The 25,758-nt window shown below is 36.6% G+C and overlaps 1 protein-coding gene across 2 annotated transcripts in view; it reads left to right on the forward strand.

Annotated features, from left to right (window-relative positions):
- Positions 1-25,758, forward strand: part of BTBD9 (BTB domain containing 9) — a 193,500-nt gene continuing 167,742 nt past the window's right edge. For both annotated transcript variants that reach the window (XM_054280574.1, XM_054280575.1), the window contains exons 1-7: positions 1-55; positions 1,884-2,050; positions 6,947-7,157; positions 7,695-8,058; positions 9,651-9,915; positions 12,982-13,201; positions 16,920-17,039. In XM_054280574.1, coding sequence (XP_054136549.1) covers positions 1,969-2,050; positions 6,947-7,157; positions 7,695-8,058; positions 9,651-9,915; positions 12,982-13,201; positions 16,920-17,039 — 1,262 coding nt within the window. In that variant the 5' untranslated portion in view covers positions 1-55; positions 1,884-1,968. The remainder of the gene's footprint in view (positions 56-1,883; positions 2,051-6,946; positions 7,158-7,694; positions 8,059-9,650; positions 9,916-12,981; positions 13,202-16,919; positions 17,040-25,758) is intronic.

Consider the following 25,758-nt stretch of genomic DNA (forward strand, 5'->3'; position numbering starts at 1 on the left):
TGACGTATGAGCGGCGGCGGGGCGGGGGGAGGAGGCCTCGGCGGCGGCGGGGCCGGTGAGTCCCGCGGGCGGGAGGGCGCGGCGGCCGCGACCCCCAGGCCGAGCGGGGTTCCGAGGCCGCCCGGGGTCCGGAGGCGCTGCCGTCGGCGGCTCCCGCCGGGCGCGGGCAGGGCAGGGCAGGGCGAGCTGGGCCGGGGGAGCGCTGCCGTCCGGGGAAGGCGGCGGGCGCGTTTGGCGGGGAAGCGGTTTCACCTGAAGTGCCGTGTTGTGGAGGCGAGGGAGGGGCGGCCGAGCGGGCCGGGGTCGCTTCCCCTGGCGGCTCCCCAGCTCCGGGTCGGTGGCGGCCCGGGCTGCCCCGGGCGCGACCTTGGGCGCATCGCCGGCTCCGCTCCGCGCCCGCCTCACCTGCCGGCCCCTCGTCCGCCCCTGGCTGGCTCCTCAAGGCCCTCCTTGGCCATCTAATTCGAATTTTATCTCATATAAAGTATAAGTTCGGTATTTTGACGCTCTCGCAGTACTCAATGTTTTCCCCGGTGCTTTGGTGTCGTAGTAGTTTAACCACTCTGCAAGTTACGCACTACTGTGATTCATTGGAATTACTCTTAGCTTAGAAGACATATTATCAGATTTAAAAAAAAAAAAGCAACTTGATGTTAACTTGGTAGCAATCTGCCGGTGATCTCGCTTGCCGAACAATGTCTTTTGCTCATGTTTTTAAAGCACAGCAAACAGACCTCCTTAAGGTCCTGTGCTGGAATCATTTAGGCTTTTATGTGTTTTAGGATTTAATTTGAGCCTGCTCACAGAGCAGGTGTACTTGGTGTGTCTTCTGTTACAATTCTAAATCAGCTGCTAGAACTGTTCCGTTGAGATGTTTACTCAAATTTAACAAAAAAAGACCCCGAGAATTTTCATGAATGGCTTTTCAATGAATTTTCATAACACAGGCCAACTTGATAACGTGCATTACTTATAGGAAGGATACTTAGATATTAAATTTTGATCCTCAAAAACTAGGAGACTTTCTTTGCAAAAAGCCTGGATTTGATTTGCAGGATTAAGGTGTGATTACTTCCTAATTCATGAGACTACCTAAAAATATTTTTTTCTGCCTTCCCCTTTGTTCTCTTAATCATATCCCATAAAGAAAATTAGAGTGACCCATATGAGAGAATTCATAGATCAAGATATCATCCATTTAGCAAATTAAATACAGTTTATTTTTCCTCCTGGAAGGTGTGATGGGAAGATTAACAGTAATATGTAATTGTTTAGAGATACTCGTTATGTTGGTTATTTATTTAAGCAAGTCAAGCCTCTAGATTTCTCCATTTCGTGACCTTACAATTTTATTTCGGTTTCCTGTTTAAAAAAAGGCTTGTGCAATAGGAAGGTCAGCAACTGCCTTATGTTTTGTAAAAAAACCAAAACCCCAAACAGAACCCCTAAAACTTTAGTTAGGCAAGAACACTTGGAGAATTTTGTCTGTGTAGGGAATAAAGCATGTGTTATACAGTTGGTACAGACCTGGTTTAATTAGGACACCCATCTGGGAAAATGGCGTTTTCAGGGACGTTAATGCTGACATGTAGCAGAAATGTCAGGATGGAAATTTTTGGTTTATAATGAATATGGCAATGTGTTATTACTGTCTTCTGTGATGGTTAAACAAAATATTAACGGTCAAAATTAAGTTATGATGACTCAGAATAGCGATACTATTCCTGCATTCTGTTTTTAGAAGTTTTCCCGTTACATTGAAGGCTTTTTAAAGAATTTATTTCTGCAAGAAGTTGAGTTGAGAAATACGCGTCTCTCTTGCTTTCTTCATTAGGCTTTGTGCTCATGCTTTCTGATGGTGTGTATTTCATGCATTGTTCCAGGAAATGGTCCAGTTGTTGCTGTGCAGCTGGATGTTGCTGAATAACATTTCTATGAGCTTGCTGTTCAGTCTGCCTGTTGTTCAGGATGGCGAAGAACCCTAATTTCCCAGAGGCGGGCAATCTGCCTACGGGCTACGCGCACTGCAGGTCTTCAGACAGCTTCGCTGGTGAGTGGGCCCCATGTGTTTTCTTGAGATTTTAATGGTTTTGTTGTATGCTATTTTAACCAGGTTAATTTTATATGTGTGTTAATAAATAATCTGCACTAAGTATATTGTTCTTTGTACTTTGCTAAACTTATTCCTTCTCTTCTGTGACAGGAAAGCGTCTGAGCGGAATGTAAAATGTTAGCACTACAGCACTTAAGTGACAGGAATGTGTCTGCAGATGAGCAGGGCATAACTCCCCATATGCTTTGAGTCAAAACATTTTTTTGTACTAAATTGCTGTTTAGAATGCTGTGATTGGATGGTGTGGTTAGTCTCCATTAATGTTACCATCTGCTTTCCTTTGAATCCTTTCACAACAGAAGGGTTGGAGATGAGACTTGGAAGTTCTGTGAATTGCCCTTATTTGTGCTTACAGATTCTGTCGATTTTTCAAGACATATGAGTTGATTATGTTATTTTTTTTTGTTTTGGCTACAAAGTATCAAATCTTGTTTGGGGTTGGTTTTTTTTTTCCGGTTACAATTTTCACTCCGGTTCAACTTTGGTTGAACCAACCATTGTTACTTGGAAGTACAAAGGAGCTAGGGTTCTGGCAGAACCAAAGTATTTACACTCTGAATGTTGAAGTATTTACTGAAAATTTCTGTTTCCTGAGTTTATATATTTATGAAAAGACATATGTATATCCATTGAAAATATGTAAACCGTATGATTGGAACCAGTGGTATGTTTGTACAGTAGTGTTACTGTTACATCTGTCATGTTCTGGGAGTCTGTGGTAATAGAAATTGAAACTAAAGTAATATTTTACTGGAATTTTTGTACAATATATGAAGTAATTATGAAGTAATGAAATTACAAAAAATCAAAATACTACTCAAGTGCCATCCAATCAACTGAGAAACAATTTTTAGATAAGAGAATGTAAAGGAAAATTTAAGAAAATTTTCTTTTTGTAATTCTGATAAAAGTATTAGCTTGCTAGGTACAAACTAGAGGATGTAGGAATTAGTTGTTTTAAGAGTATGAAATTATTTGCTCAGTGTCTATAAGCTGGACTTGCTTAATGAAAAAATTAATTCTAGCAATAGTCTGTTTACTTGCATTTATTTCTAAAGTTTTGATAGAGCTATCTGTTATGTAAGCATTCTTTACTCATGTTATGAAAAATTTTTCTTCAAATAATTCATTATTACCTGGTAGAAAAACAACACTCCCATGTTTCATTGAAGCAGCACTGCTTTTCAGAGGATCCTTCAATGTTAGCCTAAATGAGGGCGGGAAGAGACTGAATGCTGATCTTTCATTGCAACTGAGAGTTGTTCAGAAAGGATGTCATTGCTGTTGTTGCTAAATTTCCTAGATGATGCTTTTGTATCCCATAGCCTGTTACAGATTACCTACTGAGTAGAAATACAGGAGACTGAAAGCATGGAGGGGGTTGTTGTTTCTCCGGGCACAGCACACATTATGTAGCATTGCATGCTGCCTTATGTCATAAATACTGGGCTGCATTTTTCACATGCTCACTGTTAAAGATGGCCACCAAATAGTGTGTCTTTCACTGAGGTCAGAAAAGTGGTTTGTAGGCCTTAGGACTGAACAAATGCTTTTTCATATTCTTGCAGTTCTAATGGTGCCTCAAAATCACTGAGAAGACTGTTTTGATTGTTTATTTCTGTGTCATGACCAAAGCTGCAGCAGCTGACTCCTGAAGCAGTTAATTAGCTCTGAATACCTCCTGGAAGTAGGTTGTGGTGCTGGCAGCAGGCTTACAAATGGCATGTTCTTTGACTGCCAGGAAGAGTAAGCATCTGTATTCTCTGAAAAGGTGATGTTGTTTGATGACCGAAGAGCCAGAAGGAGCTTCAGGAAGGGTTCAGTGCAAGTTCTTAGCAGCATCCATTTTATTTTTAATCATAAATATTACTTTCGAATAACAACTAGAAAAAGACATGTTTAGTTCTACAGGGAAGTTGTGAGCTTGTAGCAATTTGGCACAACTAAAGAGCTTATTAAGTTTTACTTCCTCAAACAAGAAATGTACAGATCGCTTAACGAGTTGCCTGAATTTGTACCATTAATTAATCCAGCCTAGGAAGTGATGAAGTCATGTATCATTTGGTTCTATATTTGGAGGCAAGACTGTCTCACTGGTCTGCTTTATATGAAAAGTCCACAATACAGACAGAACTTGTGTTGGAAATCTGTACTCGTAGACAATAGATGAGTTGGTGTGTTTCTTCAGTATACTGAAGAAACTGAAGTATACTGAGGTACCCATGGCACACAGAATAGGCATGGCCATGGTTTTGTAAAGGTGACTGCCCAGCACTTTGGGTCATTCAAACATTTGAAAGGCCTCCTCAGCTTGTAGCCATCATTTGAGTCCTGCATTTCCTGTGCTCAGCAGGTTTGTGTTTGAAACTGATGGCTGGAATAGTACATGGAACCAGCAATTTGGAGAGCATTACACATCAGAAGAAATTTGCCTTGCTGCTTACACACAGGCTGATATCTAAATTTCTGCTTTCATTGCTTGCTGTTCAGCATCTTGATGTTCATAAGGACTGGGCATCCTCGGGTCACTAGCAACTGTTCCTGCTTCAGACTTTGCCCTCTTATATACACTGATACTTGTTTAGACAGAGGTTTATGTACTCTTGAGAGGGAAGTGTGCTTTTGATTTTATTTGTTTATTTAACCTTAAATAGAAACAATTTCTCTCGAGCTTTTCGTCCTATTGGCACATGACAACATCCACAGCTACTGAAAGCAAAGTTAATACAGTCTTTCAGTTTTATTCAGACAGTACTTGTTCTTCTTTTTAAAGATGAGTGGATTCAGGAAACAAGGAAGTAGAATATAGTAAAAAAGTTGAAATAAAAATAGATTGTAAAATTAAAATGTGCCAATATTTGTACATGAATGAAGTATCATAAATCAGCTTCCTGAATCAACAAATGTTTAAGCTAGCAGCAGAGAGATTATACAGAGTTCCTTGATGATGTGTAATTCACACGTAGTTGGCTTGCCTGACTATTGCAAATGAAGATCAACAACAGCAATTATGGGTGTGGTATGGAAGTCTTCAAGGAGTACCCAGACCTGAGACTGTAGCTGAGTAACAAATAACATCTTTTTGCATACTCCCTCAGTGTAATAAAAAGTTTTCTATTTCGAAGACATTTCAATTTTACCATTGTCTATGAAGTGTCAAACAGTTACGTTGTGGTAAGTGGTATTGCTGGTACAAACAGATGTTGCTGGGCTGATGTAATCAGCTTAATCTTGCTTGTTAGAAAGTAAATCGTACTGGAAGTGTATGTAGAATAAATCTAAATTGTCTTAACTAATAGTAAGATAACCAATGCAAGTGGAAGAAATAGTCTGTTATGATGAAAACCTGAAAAGTAATTTGCTTTCATGTCAGGATAGAAGAATGACTACAGTGTTCTGTGTTCCATGGTTAGGCTGCCTCAAGTATCTTGGCCAGTGTTGCTGGTTCTGGGCTGCAGTGGCTACACAGGCACACAGCTTCTAATTCAAGTAACAGAGACAGCAGTGGAAACCTGGGAGTTTGTTCCCATTTGTGTTGTGATCTGTGATTGATTTAGTATGCTGTATTTTTTCTTAAATTTTATTTTCTATTTCTATCACTTTTTGTTTAGTTTCATTTGAGATTCTTTGGGACTGTGTTTCCACAGTATCTTGATTTTGGATAAAGCATTTCCATGTGTTCAAGTGCAAATAATAATTAACCCCAAGTGCATCTGTTTGGGGTTTTTTTTAACATATTTTCTCATAGTATTTTTACAGTAGAATCTAAAAGTGTATTTCAGTCATGAATATTTGACTTAAAAGATTCATATGTTAGGTGTGTGTAAGGTATGGCCTCATCATTGTGTGGTACACCACCTTTTTTAGCACTGGCTATCTGCCTGTTTTGAAAAGTGTCTAGTAACTGGAGCAGGGAAGATACCTCTGAAGATATGGATGGTCATTATCTGAAACAATCAACTTCTTTGTAAAGAAAAGTAAACCAAAGTGTCACAGTAGAAGCCAGTGTAAGACCTAAATTCACTTTTGGATGCTCTTGCCATTGAGACTACAGAAAGTCTCTCTGCCAAAATAAACCAAAACCATAAAAAGCTAAAACCTGTTGTGATCGAAGAAGAAACAAAAAAATTCTATTGAAGATATGACTAATGTATTTATCTATATTACACATTAGTGGGCAATCTCCTAATTTTATGACTGATAGGTATGTTTTTATATATATATGTATATAATATGTGTGTGCGTGTGTGTGTGTGTATGTGTGCAGGAACAAAGTCATCAAGAGAACTGAATGTAAAAAATAAGAAAATTGAACTGTACATTGTAAAGCTTTTCTATCGGGCAGACCTTGTTCTTTATTGAAAGTTGTCCTGATTATTTTCTCCCAATTCTGAAAAGCTGAATAAAAATCTACAAAAACAGTTTTTACTTTTCACTGATTCTAGTACAGACAGGAGAGTTAAGACTAAGCTTAATTGGTTACCTTGCTTATTTCTATTTTGTGTCTGTGCATTTTAATTCAGATAAAAATTGCTTTCTAATGGTAACACGATGTAAAATAGTTTAATTTTTAATTCCCTTTGTTGGAAACTTTTTCTTTTAAGTAAATGGGTTGACTGAATAACAAGGTGCTAATTCTCTGAGATACTTAGCTAGAATTGTTAATGCCAGCTGTGTTGAGTCTGGTTGAAAATGAACTTTGATAGATAACCTCAGCTTAATTTTTCTTGTCATATATAATTACTTAGATTAGTCACTTTTTTGTTATTGCAGTTATGCTTGCTATTCTTATTTTTGCCCTGTATAATACTGCTTGCTTTCTTTGTGCTTTAGGCTACCAGTACCACCATCCCTCCAAGATGAGTAACAGCCACCCGCTTCGTCCGTACACGGCTGTGGGGGAGATCGACCACGTCCACATTCTGTCCGAGCACATTGGTGCCCTGATGAACGGGGAGGAATACAGTGACGTTACCTTTATTGTGGAAAAGAAACGTTTTCCGGCACACAGAGTCATCCTGGCTGCTAGATGCCATTATTTCAGGTGAGTAAGGCTTTTTGTCAGGCTCACAGGAAGTTTTTGTGCAGATGAGATAAACATTATATCCCTGTGAACTTTTCAGGGTGTAATCATCTGTCCATTGAGTGTGACCTTTTCTGTGTGAATGTTTCCCAGCACATCAAATCATTGTGTTCAAATAGAAAAAGATAAATACCATGTCACAGTGTTATTCTTTTGACCTTCATTAAATTGGATTTTGAAGGTAGTTTCACAAATTCAAGAGAAAGAGAACTTGAGAGCAGGGAAGTACTACTGCAAAGTTGTTTTGATTTCTCAGAGTATAAATGGTATGTTTATGGTATGTTTCTGTGGAATATAGTGAGATAGCAAGTTTGATTTTGATGAATTGGAATTGAGAAGTTTGACTGATACAGATGAATATATATTTTAAAACTAGGAATAATACTAATCCAGTTATTTTTAGGAGCTGGAAATTTTTCAGTAGAAATACATTTAATATCCCTGTGAGTTTTGCCAGAGGGATAAGCCACTAACTAAACTAAACTCTATTCCTTATAGAGCATTATTGTATGGAGGAATGAGAGAATCTCAGCCTGAAGCAGAAATTCCTCTGCAGGACACCACTGCAGAAGCATTTACCATGCTGTTGAAATACATTTACACTGGTCGTGCTACGCTGCGAGATGAGAAAGAAGAGGTTCTTCTTGACTTCTTAAGCCTGGCACATAAATATGGATTCCCAGAACTGGAGGATTCCACATCTGAGTATCTTTGCACAATACTCAATATTCAGAATGTCTGTATGACTTTTGATGTTGCCAGTCTTTATTCTCTTCCCAAATTAACTTTTATGTGCTGTATGTTCATGGATAGAAATGCTCAAGAGGTGCTCTCCAGCGAAGGCTTCCTGTCACTTTCTAAGGTATATCTTTAGTTTGTACTTCTTTTCCCCAAGACTGCTAATTTCAATGGTAATACAGTTTTGTGATGAAATACTACTTACTTGTGTAAGCTCATAGTTATTTTATGCTTGTGAAACTGTGATGGTTGGAAATGCTCAAGATAAGCTGAACTGGAAATTTTGGCAATCTGTTCTGAGTTTTTCAGGTATTGACCAATCAATATAGTTTAATAAACTTTATCTAATGGGGTGTTCTAAAATATGGCAGCAGGCAATCTAATTTTAATTTGTCTTATTTCATCTGTTCCTGGTATAATACAATTTGGCTTCCGAATGCTGCAGAGGGAAAGTCAAATATACACTTGAATGTGACAGGGCATACTTTGTTCTATTAATTCCTTGATATAAGCTTCATCATGATGGGTGTTTTTCTGCTGGGTGAACTAAAGCATTCTAGAGATTACTGTGATTTATATTGCTGATTGTCATCATGCTCTGAACTTGCAGAATATGGTGGTGTGGTATGGTGGTTTGGGTTTTTTGTGTGTGTGGTTTTTTTTTTTGTTAGATGCATAAATATTCGGGACTGAGTCAGGCTGTTCTACAAAGTTGAAATTTTGCATTTACTCTAGAGGGGTCTTTGGGCTGAACTTCATAGTGAGTGTGTTTTCAAGTAGTGTTCACATGAAGCAGCAGAGCACCTTGAATGAATGATGCTTTAATTGGGGCATTTTAAAGTGTTTTTTTCTTAGGGGAAGAGCTGTGAAGGGTCTATTCCTTGAATGAGTATATGACCCTGCTGTAAATTACTCATTGTGTAAGGAAAAAAGATATTTTTTTTCTCTCTGTACTTTCTCATATGCTGCTTGTTAAAGTTGAGTTCTGAGAGTGTATTATCAATAACGAAATGAGCAAACATCATTCATCAGGAAGTGCACACTTTGAGATCTTTGACATAGCCAGTGCTGGTATATAGGAGAGATCTTTCCATTTTCTAGGCAAGTTCCTGATGATTCTGCTAGCTAAGTGAAAATCAAAAAGCTTTTTGATTATTTGTGTCTTCATTTTGCAGTCAGTGGGTTTTCTACATGAATAAAAGCCACTGGAGTTTTTACTTGATGATTCTTAGTTGGTACCCAAAGAGAGAGAAAGATTGACAGGACAGAAATTCCAAGTAGTTAGAAATGGTTAAAAAAGTGGTTTCAGGCAATACTTTTTTTTCTCATCAGTGGTCATATAGCAACGTAAGTTTAAAGGAATATTTTGAGCTACACTGTTAAGTTCTCAAATCTCTTATAATATTCCAAAGTAAATTTGCACTACTGAATGGTATTGTATTGATTTGATTAGTTCTCTACATTTCAATTTTCTCTAGTTATTTTGTTATATTGCCTATTATTTTGGTAATGGATTCTGTAATTCTTACATAACTAAAATAATCTACAATTTCAGGGAGTCATCCCTTTGGAGATTATTTTTAATAGCTATAAGGTAAAATAGCCATTAATTTTTGCCTTATTTGAATTTCCCTTGATTGAAAAAAAAAAAAAACATTCAACTTAATTTCTGTTTATTTAGGAGGTATATGTTTTGTTCATATTTCTCTTTTCCAGGCTGCTCTTCTAAGTATTGTACTGAGAGACTCATTTGCAGCTCCTGAAAAGGATATTTTCCAAGCTTTGATGAACTGGTGTAAACATAACCCCAAGGAAAACCATGCTGAAATCATGCAAGCAGTACGTTTGCCACTAATGAGTCTGACAGAGCTACTGAATGTTGTAAGACCTTCTGGATTGTTGTCACCTGATGCCATCCTAGATGCCATTAAGATTCGTTCTGAGAGTCGGGACATGGACCTCAACTACAGGGGCATGTTAAGTAAGCATCAGGTTTTTTGTTTCCTTCTCATTTAGTGACTGTGGTTGTCTGGAGGATATGCTTAATTTGTGCTTTGAGTTTTCATCTATTACTGTGTGTTGCAAAAGGTTTGCAGTATGAAACATGTTGTTATGTAACTGTTCATGCCATTTTTATTTCTCCATATTAGTCAGTTATTTTTCTTGCTTTGTATCTCAGATATTTCTCAAACTTGAATGTAATACTGTTTTCCCAGAGGCAGTGGTAATTTAATAGAAAAAGTTTTACAAAATCAGTGAAAATAAAAATTAATTGGCTGTGAGAAATATGATATTTAAATGGTTTTATGTGACTTGTTTTCTACTTCATTAACATTTTCTTGATTTCTCCGCTACTTATGACTTTTCTTTCACTCTTTACATGCTTGTCTAAATAGTTTAAATAAGTCTCTGAAGTCATTTTAATGGAAACCTGTTGCAGGGCTTGCAAGGGTTCCTCAGGGTGAGAGAGATAGACGAGAATCTTGGCTTCATGATCAGAAGGCTGGATTTATTAATTTATGATATATAATACATTATTACTATGCTAATAGGAATAGAGAGAAAGCTCAGAAGCTGCTAAGCTAAGAATAGAATAGGAATGAATCAACAACAGAGCTCTCTCTGATTCTGTCCCAGAGAGAGCTCAGTCTTTGATTGGCCCTTAATTGTAAATATCCAACATGGGCCAATCACAGCTGCACCGGTTGCATTTCACAGCAGCAGATAACCATTGTTTACATTCTTCTTCTGGGGCCTCAGCTTCCCAGAAGGGGGAAAAATCCTAAAGAAAGGATTTTCCACAAAAGATGTTTGTGACAGAAACCTAAAAAGTGTAACAAGCCTTGTGTTTGACTTTTTTTCTGTGCTCTCTGTTAATTCAAGAAGAGTACTAACACTTAAGCTTTAAAAAGGTACTGTTAGCCATCTAATGTGTGAATTTGACCCACAGCAAAGGAAAAAAGTTCAATGTTCTTTAAGAGTCTGCGCTGTGTTCTCAGTCATGCATGATGAGCCCTGAGAATTACTGCTATCTTAGAATTGCATATTCTTTGCTCTCCCTTAGAAGTTATAGTTATTAATATTTAAACATATGAGTTTAATATTAGGGTATTGTAAAAGTCTTTTTATGCGAGGCATTCTGTTGAGAGTGCAGTAGATACATTTGAATAAGTCATGTGGCCTTCTGTGCCTTCTTTTCCTGGATATTTATCTCCACAATAAAATTCTCCTAATCACAGCTTTTTGGAGAGTGGAATTTCTTTGTTGTTTGTTCTTTGTCCTCATTCAGGATCTTGAAGCTTTTTCTGTTTATGGAAGTGTTGACTAGCACTTCAGATTCTGTTCTTTAGATATCAAATTTTTATCAGCCTGTTAATATTCATACTTCTATTGTCAACCTGCCTGAAAAGTTTGGGGTAGCTTTTCATCATTTGGTTTTCAGATCATATTTTATGGGATCTCTCCTCAAACAAGGCTGTTAAAAATGTCTGTTGAAGAGACTAGTTTACAGAGTTTTGTTCTGTAGTTGAAGTTAAGGATCATTATTCCCAGTTAGCTTGAAGGAAACTGTTCCTAGGACACAGGCTTATTACTGTGAAATGGTGGTGTGAAGGTCCGCCCAAAATGAACGGGTGACGAATGATTTTTGGGTGCAAAAATAACCAACAAAGGCACAGGGGTTTTGCAGTAACAAATCAACAAGGTGCAATTTTATTGATTATAACCACAGCTAAATATGCATTAGGTTAAGGGATCCGGGGAAGAGAAGGGTAAGACAAGGAAAAAAGGGAGGAAAGAAGGTCAGGGAATGGGGTATAGCTACCAAAACGTGAGGTCTTCGGGGTCCCGCCGCCGAAACTCGCTGGTACACGTCTTGGGGAGTACTCAAAGGACAGTCGGACCGAACCCCAATATATATATACTGTTCTTGGTTGGGGGAAGGGTAGCTGAAATTATGTTTCCATGGAGGGGAGAAGTCCATTGTTTTCATGGCCGAATGCTCACAGGTACGTTAGGTTTTTCCCCCTCCCTGAGTTGGGAGGGGGTACAGTCCCAGTCTCTGGAAGGAGGTTGCCATGGGGGCGCCATGGGGGTGCCATGGGGGTGTCAATAGGGTGCCAGAGGGGTTCTTGGTTCCTTGATGAGGGAATTCGCATCTCTGTTGGTCCGTCATGGTGGTTGAAGACAGGCAAGAGGGGTCTTCTCATGGAGCGGGGGGGGAGCCACCCCAGAGCTCAGTCCAGCCAGATCAGGAGTTTGGAAGAAAGTCCAGTTCAATTGTCCAGAAAAGGGCAGCATGCCCCCTTCGAGTACAGCATGGCGTGTTCTGCAAACATCACTTGTGAGCACACTAGATAAGCAGGAGACTTTCTTTCCCAACTGGCTCAGCAGTTTTAACACTTCGGTAGTTCTCATGACAATTGTGAGGCAAAAAATGAAGGATTTTCGGATGGACTTCTACAGGTGGCATAAAAAAACTTGCTTTTCCATGTGAGTTCAAAGCCCAAGTAGCCAAAATTTTCCCATTTCACTTGGGTTCATTTAGCTTTGCAGGATACTCGAAGCTTGTGTAGCTGTCAGAGAAGCATGTGTGGATTTACTGCTTTGCACCACTCTGCAAATTTAGGATGGGTCTTGAAAATTTGATACACATCTTGTACATTTAAGTTTCTTCCATTTAGGGGAAAAAAAAAATCCCAATAAAATCCAAACCAAAAGCAAACAGCAGTTGACAGGTGCAACAGAATTCTGTAAAATCATGAAGGGGACTGAGAATATAGCTGCTACATAATAGTAAATTATCACAGCTTTATTACCATAAAGCATGTAGGAGATACCAAATAAAATTGAAGTAGCAAAATATTTTTAATGCCTCTTTATCTTATTTTCTTTTCTTTTTTTTTTTTTTTTTTTTGCTAGAGCATGTGTTTCTGGCCAAGGAAGCATACTAGCAATATAAATAAATTTGGTCTGACCTAATAGAGTTGATATTCAGCACATCTAATTTGAGTTTAAAATTTAAGAAATTATTCCCTTTTCTTCTTAGTACCAGGGGAGAATATTGCAACAATGAAGTATGGAGCACAAGTTGTAAAAGGCGAGCTGAAGTCTGCTCTGTTGGATGGAGACACTCAGAACTATGACCTGGATCATGGGTTCTCTCGACACCCCATCAACGACGACTGCCGCTCCGGCATTGAGATTAAACTGGGCCAGCCCTCCATAATCAACCACATACGAATTCTCCTGTGGGACAGAGACAGTCGGTAGGTGCCAAGGTGACATAAAAAGGGAAAGTAATGCATTTTGTCCTGGAGATAATGTAGCAGTGCAAACTATAATTTAAATATTTTATGGGAATAGCATGGTAGTGTTGGAGCTGACAGTTGCATGGTTTATTTGGAAACCTGATTTTTAAATGTAATTTTGGTTACTTGCACACCAGATCATATTTACAGATGTTAAACTACCCTAAAGTATTTCAATGTTTTTACATATTTTCATTTCAAACATTGAAAGATTTCTTTTGTTCCAATTTTTCTCAATATATCAAAATAGTTAAGAAATGGCCCACTTTGACAATAAGATTGGACTTGATCTTGGAGGTCTTTTCCAGCCTAAATGACTTTATGATTCTGTAATTCAGAGGTAGTAAAATTTATTTAGAATGTGAATTACCAACTGACTACAGTAGTTATTAGAAGCCAATTCATGGTTAGACTGCTGAAATATGAATTGTCATAGATGCTGTAGCCAGTTGTTACTGAGCTACTTCAGGTTATTATGGAATGTATGAAAATTCAAATTAGGATCATTTGAGCAATTGGGAGGCTGCTGAAGTAGAAAAATTACAGGGTTCTTTTTCTCTGAGAAATTTAATATATTAATTTTGTAACTTGCTATGACACAGATCTTACTGTTTAGTAGACAGATCAGCAGGTATTCATAAGCTGTTAAAAACAATAAAACAAGCTTCCTTATACATTTACTAAATACCTTATTACCTTTCTGAAAAGGGATTTATTTTATTTTATTTTATTTTATTTTATTTTATTTTATTTTATTTAAAAAAAAACCCAGTTTAGCATTGCAGAATATTTTCATTTTGCTTTTTTAGCCAAGCCATGTTATTCTAGAGCAGGGTGTATAAAAGTTTTAGTTAGGGTAAGGTGTTTTGTAAATTTAAATAAATTTTTACATGAGTTAGTTACTAATAATTCAAGACCAATTTAATTAATTTTAGCTATTTAACTGTTTCAAGGAAGTTCTCTTACTTCAACTGAAATTTGTTTCACTTCTATTTCTTTTGTAAAGATCAAAAAGTGGATCTTTGAAGGTATAAGGAGCTGTTTCATATAATATTATACTAGTTGTGCCAGGAGATCAACCAAATTTATGAACTGATTTTCAAGGAAAAAATATTCTCCTTGGGATAACTTGTTACAAAGTTATCTGTTACTTGGTGTCCTGTGTGCTTCATCTGAAATTTGTACAACAAACTGTTGTTGCTGGCAGAATATCTGACAAGGTGGATCTCTAGAGTTTTTTGTCTTCATGAAATACTGAGGGCTCAATGGTTTAATATCTAGTTTCTGTGTCTTGCTGATTTTTAACTTTTTCTTTTTAAATCATCCTGATTTCTGTGGAAAGCTTGCTGTTGGGCTTTCTTGTGCTTCCCAACAGGTATAGTACTGGAATTAGCACTGTCTGCCCTGTGCAAGGCCAGGAGTTGGACTTTGATCATCCTAGGGGTTCTCTTCTAATTCAGAATACTCTCTGATTCTCTGTTCTATGAATTGTCAAGCTTTTTCCCCTCCAGTAACTCAACTGTCTAAGATAAATGGAAATGGGGGCATTTGGAGTACTTTGTCTATATGTGGGCTCCTCAGTATAAGATACTGACTTCCTGGAGTGAGTTCAGCAGGACACAAAGATGAAGGCTTTAGCACATGAGAACTTGCTGTTTTAAGATGAGCAGGCTTAGAAGGGAGAGTTTGTTGCTCTCCTCACCTATTCAGTGCAAGAATGTAGAGAATACAGGGACAGAGTTCTCTTGCAGTTGTGTGCTGAGAGTGCAAAGAGCAGTGGATGCAAGCAAGAGGATAAATTAATAATAAATATTAGGAAAACAATTTACAGTGGGGTAGTTGAACTTGGGAAGAGTTTGGCCAGAGAGGTGTGCAGAATTTTGCCAGCCAAATGGGATTGCCCAGACATGTCCATATCTCTCTTACTCTGAGATGGTTCATGCTTTTTGTAGAGATCTTTTCCTTTCTACCATCTTTTTCTAACAATTGCTGGCCACGAAACTGCATCTTTCTACTGGGATACATGAATAATGTGATATATGAGAAAGAGGTGTTTTAACACCTGTACAGGCATGAACAGACCTGTACAGCATGATGGCTTCTTGTTGAACAATTTTTAAGCTACTCTGTTAGTTTTAACAGTCTGTGTGAAGCTCTGATCTATTGGATATTCTTAACAGAACCAAACGGAAGCTAACAGGTGTTTTACACCTCTAGTTCAGAGGTGTTAACAGCAGAATCTTAGCTGTAAAAGTGCTAGGGGGAGGCTATCCAAACTGCCTCTGCAAATAAGATGCTATCCAGCCTTAAAAAAACTAAAGGCATACCATTGTGTATGATAATGGAACTGTATTTTTGGGGTAATATTTCTTTGTTTGGTATCCTCAGAAACCAAAAAGTAGCATGTTGTGTATTGGTTACAAATATTTGTTAGCAATGATGAGAACCTCTACTTTCATATACAAACTGCTCAAACTCTAAAACTTGACTGCCTAGTTTGGTCAAGTACCCATATGTTAGTGACAGTAACGTTGCTAAAACGCATTGTATTTATGTGGGTCGTGAGTATCACACATCTGATTGATGTGAATGTGAAAGCTGGTTGTGCAGTTGACATTTAAAGACTCAGCCTTACCTTTCCAAGGTATTAACAACTATCTACATTTTAAGGATTTTTAAACAATATAGTTTTAAGTACATACTCTTTTAAGTCATCAGGAAAATTAGAAATACTAACCAAGGCGTTAATGTTCAATAAGACATGCTTCTGTAGAACTCTTTAAGAGCAACACCTCTGTAGAAATCAGTGTGAAAGGATGTTAAGGGCTGACATGGTGCTGTTGAAATGCCTGTGAATGTTGCAGGCTAGTTCCTTAGGAAAATACTCTGAAACATATATTCAGTGACTACCAGTCCTACAAGTGAAATTTCTACTTTATTCTAAGCGTTACAGTCATGGGTATAATAGGGAATTAGCTGTAACTTTTATGTTCTAGTTTGGTTTGCTTTCTTTTAACAGCAAGCTGTAAGGTAAACATAACTGATAAGCAGGAGGAAGACAGATTCTGTCAGTGTCTTTTTTATTTTTCATGAGGTGATTTTGGCATGTGTAAGGAAGAATGACAGGCTCAGTGATGGATCATAAAGAACTGAAAGGGTCAGAAATGAAGAGCAACTTCGGTTGTGAAATGGTCATTAAGTGGAAATGGTCATAAAATATATTTGCTTTTTTCAAGTGAGGAGTTTGAGTTTGCATTTTTGATCTAGTAATTGTTTTCATTTTTTCTTTATTGATTTGGCAATAGAAGTACCACTGTATCACTGGTGGTGATTTACTTTTATTCTGTGAGGAAGGAATACAAATGATGATTTTTATGGCAGAGTCAAAAGTCTCCATTTCACTTTTTTAGGCATAGTAGTCCCATCTAATGTCTATAGATTGTGAATGTGTGGATGTTTTAAATCATTCTGAGAATACATCTTAACTGTGAGACTTCCTTTTCAAAGCTAGTTTGAAAATAGGGATCTGGGTAAGAACAGTTTTCTTTTCAACACAAGGATCTGGGTAAGAACAGTTTTCTTTTCAACACAACTGAAAATCCAGAAGTCAGTGTAAAATTTAATACCTAAAATTTGTTGACTTGTATTCTAACTAGTGTTTTTTGACAATCCATAGGTCTTACTCCTACTACATTGAGGTGTCCATGGATGAGTTGGACTGGATTCGGGTTATTGATCACTCTAAGTACCTCTGTCGGTCCTGGCAGAACCTGTATTTTCCTGCCCGAGTCTGCAGGTTAGTTCATCAGTGTGATATACAGTGGGCTGACACTAGAGAATGTAGGCAACAGAATGAGTTGCTGGATTTTGCTACTTAATTATGTTGTGTTATATCTCAACTTTTATCAGCTATGCTAAAAACATAGTTTATCTTAGTTCGTATAGTTTTATAATAATTTATCTTATTCTTTTCTAATATTGGAATAGTTGATACAATGCAGGCATCCAGTTTGAAATCTATGGTTTTTCCATGTCTATCTCCTTCTCCTTTTTTTTTCTTTGAGCCATACCTACCTTTTTTGTTGATGATGCTGGGTTTTTTTCACTCAGTAGTAAACATGATTCCTTGACTGTCTAAATGTTTGTGATGCACTTAGATACCTACTATAGAACTTGAAAATGTATTTTTATGTATTATGTATTTTCTACTGATGCACTGTTTTAAATAGTTGTGAAAGGGGAAAGTTAGGACTGAGGAGCTTTGAGGGATGCCTCCAATGTGCCATTTTGGGTGCCAGAATATAGGAAGGATATTAAACCTTTAGAGAGGGTTCTAAGGAGGGCAGTGAGGATGGTGAAGGGCCTTAAGGGGAAGCCATATGAGGAGCAGCTGAGAGCACTTGGTCTGTTCAGCCCAGAGAAGAGGAGAATGAGGGGAGATCCCACTGCAGTTACACCTTCCTTGTGAGGAGGGGCAGGCACTGATCTCTTCTCCGTGGTACCCAGTGACAGGACGCAAGGGAATGACCTGGAGTTGTGTCAGGGGAGGGTCAGGTTGGGTATTAGATAAATGTTCCTCACCCAGAGGGTGGTTGGGCACTGAAACAAGCTTCCCAGGGAAGTGGTCACAGCACCAGCTTGACAGAGTTCAAAAAGTGTTTGGACAATACGCTTGGGCACAAGGTGTCACTCCTGGGGATGGTGCTGTCCATGACAGGGACTTTGTTGATCCTTATGGGTGCCTTCAGCATATTCTGAGATTCTGCCATTCTGTGAAAATGAGTAGATGTTTTTTAAACTGTAAAGGTTTTTTAACTGTAGGTATTGGGAGTTCTGCAAAAAGCTGATAATCGCATTGGAGCAGCCTTATTCAAAAACTGAATTGAGCTAATTGATAGGGAGGATACAACCTGTAGATACCAAAGATGCTGTCATCATTAGGTTTGGGTCATGGACCCTGAGAGGAAATGACCTGCATTGTAATAATTATTCTGTAGACATAAACTTTTTAATTGGCACAGCAACTCTTGGAATCTCCATGGAGAGAAGTGCTTTCTTTTTCCCAAAGAAATCCTGTTCTTTTCTATAAATCTCTGTTCCTCATTATCATACCCACAAAATGGTTGGGAATTTCTTGGAGGTGCAGCTTATTTGAAGAATGGAAGAGCTAAAAATAAAGTCGTGTAGCAGCCTAAGTTTATGAGCACTTATTGTTAAGTGCTCAATAAGGAGCAGTAACCTTAAGGCAAAATACAAATTCTCAGCTGAGTCACCATAATCATTAAATATAGTTTAGATAAGATTTTCTGTAATCTTTATTTACACCAGAGAATTGAAGGCTCCATTGTGGAGTTCAACATTAAGAATTTTTTATTTAATTATATTAATATAAATAGTTAGGTATTACTTGAAGGTTGAATCTCCTTTGATTGGGAATTTTGATCAAATTCCCTCCAGGAGAGAGGCTTTGAGCAGGGGAGGCTGTGTACACATAGATATTAGTATTAGACACTTACTTATCTGTCTTTTCATCAATAATTTGTTCAGAAGGAAGTAAGCATGGACCACTAAACTTTTCTTTTGTATCCAATTTCAGTGTTTTGTGATAATGTATTTAAAGTAGTTCTGTTTACTTAAACAAGTTAAATTAGTTATTTCCAGTATACTAACATACACAAAACAGAAATCCTAATATATGTAGCATTTTCTTGACACCTAAAAAAGAGGTATTCTCCAGTCTTGTGAGCACAGATTTAAAGTATGGGATTGTCAAAATGTATTCCTTTAATATTTGATATTCTGTTTCACAGGCATGTTGTACATACTTATCAAGGGGCAGATATGTTTCAAGGGTTTTATATGCTCTATTTTGCTCAGTGCTGCTTCTGTTGTATAGTCTTGTTTTAGTGTCTCAAGTCCCAGTGCCAAAATTTTCCTGTTAATGGATAGCAGTACAGAGGAATGGAAGTATTGTGTTATGTTCTGTCTTCTTGCCATTAGTTTTGGCATTTTACTCTTTTTGTCTTACTGATGTAGGTAATATTTTTGGAAGCAACCACTTTGGGAACCATGCTGCATTTTTTTTTTAAGTTTTGAATGCATTTTTAATAGATAATCATGGACTGAATGCCTTACCAGGAAGGTCTTCAACTAGGTGGTGGTTTGGGTTTTTTTTTAATTTTAAAAAATTATTTTAACTCAAAGTGCTTTATGAGGTCACTGTGTAAGATGTCATTTTGAAGTGCAACAAAGAATTGAAGAGTATAATTATTGGCTGGGGTTTTTTTATTTGCATGCCTTTTGCCAAAATCAAGGAGTAGAACATGTACAGTTGTCTGATACACTAGAGCAGTTCTTCATAGATTATAAACAGGATATGAGCCCTGCAACATTAGGCAGGGTTAGTTGCTTTTTTGAGTTACCTTTCACATAAATATTAGTTGTAAAAGGTGAGAGCTGTCAACATCTAAACTGATATGTTCATCTCAGTTTTAAGAAGCTATTCAGACATTTCCATGGGCATAAAAATTGATGGAGTGTGTCTTTTATTTGCATGTGTAAAGGTTGGGGTATTTGTCTTTTTGAAAACCTGTGACTTTCCTCATAAGCAAATCTATCCATATTCCCTCTTAAGCAAATCTATTCATATTCAATTCTACAATCAATGCCTTTTTCACACAAGCTGGATGAAAAAGACAACCTTGTAGCCATTAGTTGTTAAATAAATAATTTATACAACAGTGAATTAAAACCAATTCAGCCTCCTTAATGAATCATTTGTCATATGTGTCATAGTCTCTGTCATGATTTGATTTTTTTGATATGTGGAGTGTTATGGAATATTTACAGTAGTGTTGGAGTTAGGGGCATTGTTGTGCTTCCCATGAAAGATGATTTGTATTTGGCAAAGTGCATATCAAACCATCCAAACTCATTAGGCAAAGTCAAGTAATGTGATCAGACTATTTACACTCTTGGCTTCTGCCTGTTGCTTACATGCTCCAGTCTGTCTTAATGTGTTCAGAGTAACTTTTGCCAGCCATAACCTCTGTCAGATTAGTAAGTGAAAAAATGTGCAAGGGCAATAACCCAAGACTGAAATCGGAAAATAAAAAGATGAGAAGATTGTTTGTGCTTTCTCACACTCCTCAGATCATTTGTATTATTTGTAGGATGCAATTCCTGATTTAGATAAACAAGCTAATTTGTACAATGATTGCTTGTTCAGTGTCAAAGCTTGGTATAGCAAGTAACAGGGTGTTGCTGTGTTTAAAGGGGTTTTAGTAAAAGAAAATATTGAGTAAAACATATATGGGGGTTTTATTGATGTGATTGTTTTAGACTTTCAATTTTTGCTTTAAATCCTTCTAGAATACATTATTCTACCATCTTTGAGAATTGAACAATCATATACTGTGCAGAAAAAGCAAATAAGAGAGTGGGATTACAGGGTTGTTCTCCCCCCCCCCCAACCTTTTTTTTTTCAATACAGTAGTGTATTTTTTTAGAATTTCTTTTGGTCCTGTTTTCTTTGTTTACACTTTCATATCAACTTTCATGTAAAGCTGAAAACTCTTTAGAGAGAAGACAGAACACAGAAAATGTTCCTGTGGAAGTTAAGAACAAGTGTCAGGTTCATAGTTATTCCATATTCCTCTTGTAGCAGTGAATGTTAAAAATGCTAAAGATCTTTGAGCAGGTAATGCTGTTTTCTGTCTTACTCTTCCCACTTTTTTCGTCCTTTCATTTTTGTTTTGTGACTTCATCTTTTTACTTCATTCTTGACCACATTATTTGAAGAACTGCATTAAAAGAATGACAAGAAAATTTTGAGGTTTCATAATAAGGCAGATGTAGCCACAAGGTGTCACTCCAATAAAAGTTTAAAAGACTTAATTTCTTTCCGTTTACACTCCTTTGATGAAAGTGTTTTTCCTACTGTGTGCTTTTTTTTGTGTATTAAACTTCCCAGATTTACAAAATCATTCTGATCTGCTCTTTATGCTCTAGATTGAGCAAGTACAGAGTTAGTACTTAAAATCAAAAAGAAACATTCAATTCATTTTCCATCTTTAGTTTGACATTGGATGATTCTGTGTTTTGATTGGAGAAGTATTTCCCTGACCAGACCAATTTATAGTCTGAAATCAATCCTATTTTATCAGTAATACCAACATTCAGAAAATATATTGAAATGGTAAAGAGATCAGTTTTCGTCTGTATTTGCTATTACTGCCTTAATACTTTTTGTGATAATAATAGTGTGATTTATTAAAAGGAAATATTAATTATTTCTGCATGAACAATTGGTCCTAAACTATGTTTCTATTAAGAGAACTGGTAGATGCCTGTAGAAGCATGCTGTAAACATGGGAAATTATTTAAGCATATTGTTTTTCCTGTTTTTTTACATCTGCTTTAAGCTGAAAAATCTTGAGGTTTTCTGGTACTAATGTGTTGAATAATAGTGATATAAGGGCTCCCTGTTTCCTTTAAAGCGCATGGCTGCTGTAGAAAGTGTGGCATTAGAATTTTTTTTACTTCAGAAGGTGTATTTGTATTTTAGATGTATTTATTGGTGCAGAAAAAAATACTTGCCCTTCCTTTTATTAAGCATTGATGATACTGGGTGGATTTTTCATTTAGTTCTTCAACAGTTTTTGCTACTAATGATTACACTATTTGTAATCCTCTGCCTGAGTGAAGACAAATTAAATTGTAGACCATGTCTTCTGAACATTGAAAAAATACAAGGAGAGTAAATTTTTCAGTACTAAGGTAGTTCTAAACTCAGACACATTAGTGTCTGTGCACAGTTGTTTTGTATGTAATGATATGCGACGAGATGTGATTTTCAGGTGTAGGCTAGACAAAATATTTTTCTTTGATTCTGATCTTAATCAGGCAGCCTCAGGTAACTGAGGTAACTTTTACTGGTGGTGCTGCAGTAATTTTATTTTTTCTTTGTCTTTTGGAGAGTCATTGAAATTAGCTACTGATTAAGCAGCAATGTCTCACTTTCAGCCTTACCAGTAGGTCTCTGACAATGTTATTTGTTATGGATAGCCATTTTGCAGTTTTCCTGAGCTTGATGCATTTTCAGTGGATAGTAACTTGCCAAAAGACATTCCAGATACAGTTTGATTTAAGAAGATGTTGAAACAAATGAGGAGTCAACTCTTGAGGTGCATACAGTTGAGGTATTGTCCAACATACTTGAAATAAACTGAGATGAAAGCAGTGTCTGCAGATTTAATTTCGTGCTAGGAGTGTTTTTTATGTCTTGTTTCCCAGTAGGGAGTGGTGGTGTTCAGAAAAAGCATGGAGACATCCAAAAGATGATTTTGAACATTTTTTTTAACTTAAAATGAAGCCCTACTGCACGACTGTCCTAACTAGAAAACACAGACTAAGAGTTGCTGTTAAGAGCTTGGTAAGGTCAGTCTGAAAAGTATGTGAAAATTTTTTCATCAGTAAGTTCTTAGTATCCTTATGAAATGACTTCTTGCAAATGGAGTGATTAAACTTGTGTAAATGAAGCCATCTTTACCTTAGTTACTGCATCTGAGAACTACAAATAGTTGCACAGGCAACATGTTGACTAGTTATTTTGTTTGTACTGTTCTTTGGGAAGCGTTGCCTCTTGTGTAAATATTTTATTTGTAACTGTGCAGATATGCTGGTGTTTGTGAGTTTACGAAGAAATCCCAACCTTGCTGCATAATTCAAATTAGCTTTTCTTTATTTCTGGATACTGAAATTTTAAGATATTTTCCTGAATCTAATACTGTGAGTGATACAGAATAATGTAATTTCCAGAAATAAGTAAAAATTATCTTGATTTCTGTTACAGAAGCATGGTAATAAATAGTAAAAGCAATTTTGAAATGTTACTCCAAACCTTTGAGGCTTTTTACTGACATTATTTTCAAAAATCAATTTTCATTACAGGCAGTTTTCTTTCTTGTTTTGGGGCTGGGGAGTAGAGCTCATTGTTTTTTCTTGTAAGATGTGATCATATTTAGGAGTCTTTATTGGCATGTTTCCAATACTTTGCCTTTTAACTGTGAAATAGGAAATGGTTTCCTGTAGTCTCCATTTTAGTGAATAGCTGCTCCTTGTTTTTCTGTCTATCAGTATTTAAGCATCCTTTTTTCTCTTCCAGTAGGTTTTCATTCTGATGTTTTTTCTGTTCCTAAGAAAAGGTGATAGTCTGAGATTTTTCAAACAATGTAGATCATCTACACAGGATCAAGAAAGCTATTGCCTCATCTGGGTTGGAGTGTTTATTGATTTAAAAGATCTTTTTCTTCATTTCAGGTTATGTATACTTTTGATCTTAAGCTTACATTTCTAAATTCAGCTCCAAATGTGCTCCTAGTGATACAAAAGCTCATTTCTCTACAGGAATAATCAATAATATTTTTCATCAAGACCTTTATCAAAGCAGCTTTTTTCTTCTCAGATTCCTTCTCCTGTCTGTCATAGCAATTTCAATTATCTTAACCTAAAGAGCTCAACTCAGCTTTGAGGAAAAGTAAAAAAGCTAGTGTGTATTTAAATTGTTGATGACAACCTGCCAGACAACTTACCAGCTGAAAATGAATATTTGTCTGAAAAAGTGTCTGTAGAGGGTCAATAGATCTTGTATAGAAATACCTGAGAAATAGGGAGAACCTGCCAATCCAGTTTGTTGGAGATGAATTATAAAAAAAAAGTATATTATTTTATTTTTGCTTTATGATTTGGAAGAAACAATTAACTTTTTAAGAGACTTAGATGACATATTTCTCAAGCTTGACATAATAATAAGTAGGTTTTTTGTAATATGGTTAGAATTATTTTAGTCTGAATTTTGAGGTATTCATTTTGAGTTTCTTAAACTCTAAATTGTCTTGAGTTCTGTTTTCAATGTTTCACCTCATAAATGAGATCTGATGTAAGTGAAAATTATCAGTAATTACTCAGCTTGACAGTGATGCATAAAGATACAGCTAAATGCTGAATTATCACATTGTTGATGATAATTCTACAGCAAGCTGTATTTTAAAGTTAATGTTGCAGAAGATGAGTGTGGTTAAAAGACATCTTGAGCACTTCTTTTCTTTAAACTCTCTTTTGTGTTTTCTTTTGCACTCCAAGAGATGGAATTACTGTGAAAACTTGCCATATGTGTTTACAAAGACAGGCTTTTCCAAGAGGAAATCATGTTTTGGGAAATTTGTAACAATTCTGGTTAATTGCACTTCATTGATCGGTGATGACTGTCTGCTGAAGTTATTTGATGCCACTGTGTAAAGCTTTTCTCTGTTTCCCATTTCTTAGCACGTAATGGACATGGTTTTCCCATGTGTATCTGAAAAGCTGTGCCACACTTAAAACTGCATATTCATAATATTCACATTGTTTGCATGAACCAAGTAATGCACTTCTGTGGAGTTACTTCTCAGTGTCTAAATGTATAAAGTCACCTGTCAGCCAATATTAGGCCAATCTTAGCTGTGGAATAATTTGTATGATAAAAGTTTTACAGTAAAGCAAATTTGTCTGTGATTAAACTTGATTCTTTGTTCACAAACCTCAAGTTATCTTCTATGCAGCAGAAAGGTAAGAGTATGAGTAGAAAAGCCCTAAAGTAAACTACTCTTCAGTGTCCTTTTTCTTTGCAAAAGAAGCTCATGCAACTTGTGTTGAAGTTAAGGTTCTTTGGCTTCACCTGTATTTGCTCTTTTACATCTCAGTTTCAATTGGGAGGATGGGGCTGATGGTTCCATTTGATGCAGCTTTACATAGTTTTTAAAATGAATATTCACTCTTTAATATGAAAGAAAATAGGATACAAACAGTAGAAAATGAAAAATCAAACTGAACAAATGATGTGCTATAGAGAATCAAATTTGTAGAAAGTAAGACGTGAACATGTGTGTAAGTCTCTTTAACTGACAGAAGTGAATGAAGGAAAGAAAACTATGGAAGAGAGATATGTTGCTCAGATGAAATACAATGTTTGGGAAAAACTCTGCAAGTGAAAAATGTTTTATGAGACTTTTTTATGGTAGGGTTAATGATAGGAAAACCACATGGGATTTGTGATTTTTAGGCTGCTGCTGTACTGTAAGCAGTTATTATTTGTAATGTCTTCCAAAAGAAAGAAAAAATGGTTATTCTAAAACACCAGATTCTGCATTTGGGTTTTGATTTTCACCACAAAGTGACTTTAATAGCTTTATACTTTCAAGCTTGTTTTTCATTTGTAAGATTGGGACAAATTTTTCTATAGTTCACTGCAGATGCAATAAAGATCTTGGAAATTTTAGGTACTGCAAGTAACATCTCTAGTGATCAATAAAGTAGTTGTTTCATTACTTTTCTTCATACCGTTGTCTTCCTTGTTTGTATTGGAGACTAACAGTTGTGATGGATGGTGTATTAAGTATTGATTTCTAAATCTGTATTCTGTTCAGTTAAATTACCCTGTCTCTGTTAATGGCAAATTGCAAAGTTGGCTAATCAAG

The sequence above is a fragment of the Melozone crissalis genome, unplaced genomic scaffold, assembly GCF_028551555.1.
Source record: "Melozone crissalis strain CALT ecotype California unplaced genomic scaffold, PUWL_Pcris_2 ptg000027l_1, whole genome shotgun sequence".
NCBI classification, from domain to species: domain Eukaryota; kingdom Metazoa; phylum Chordata; class Aves; order Passeriformes; family Passerellidae; genus Melozone; species Melozone crissalis.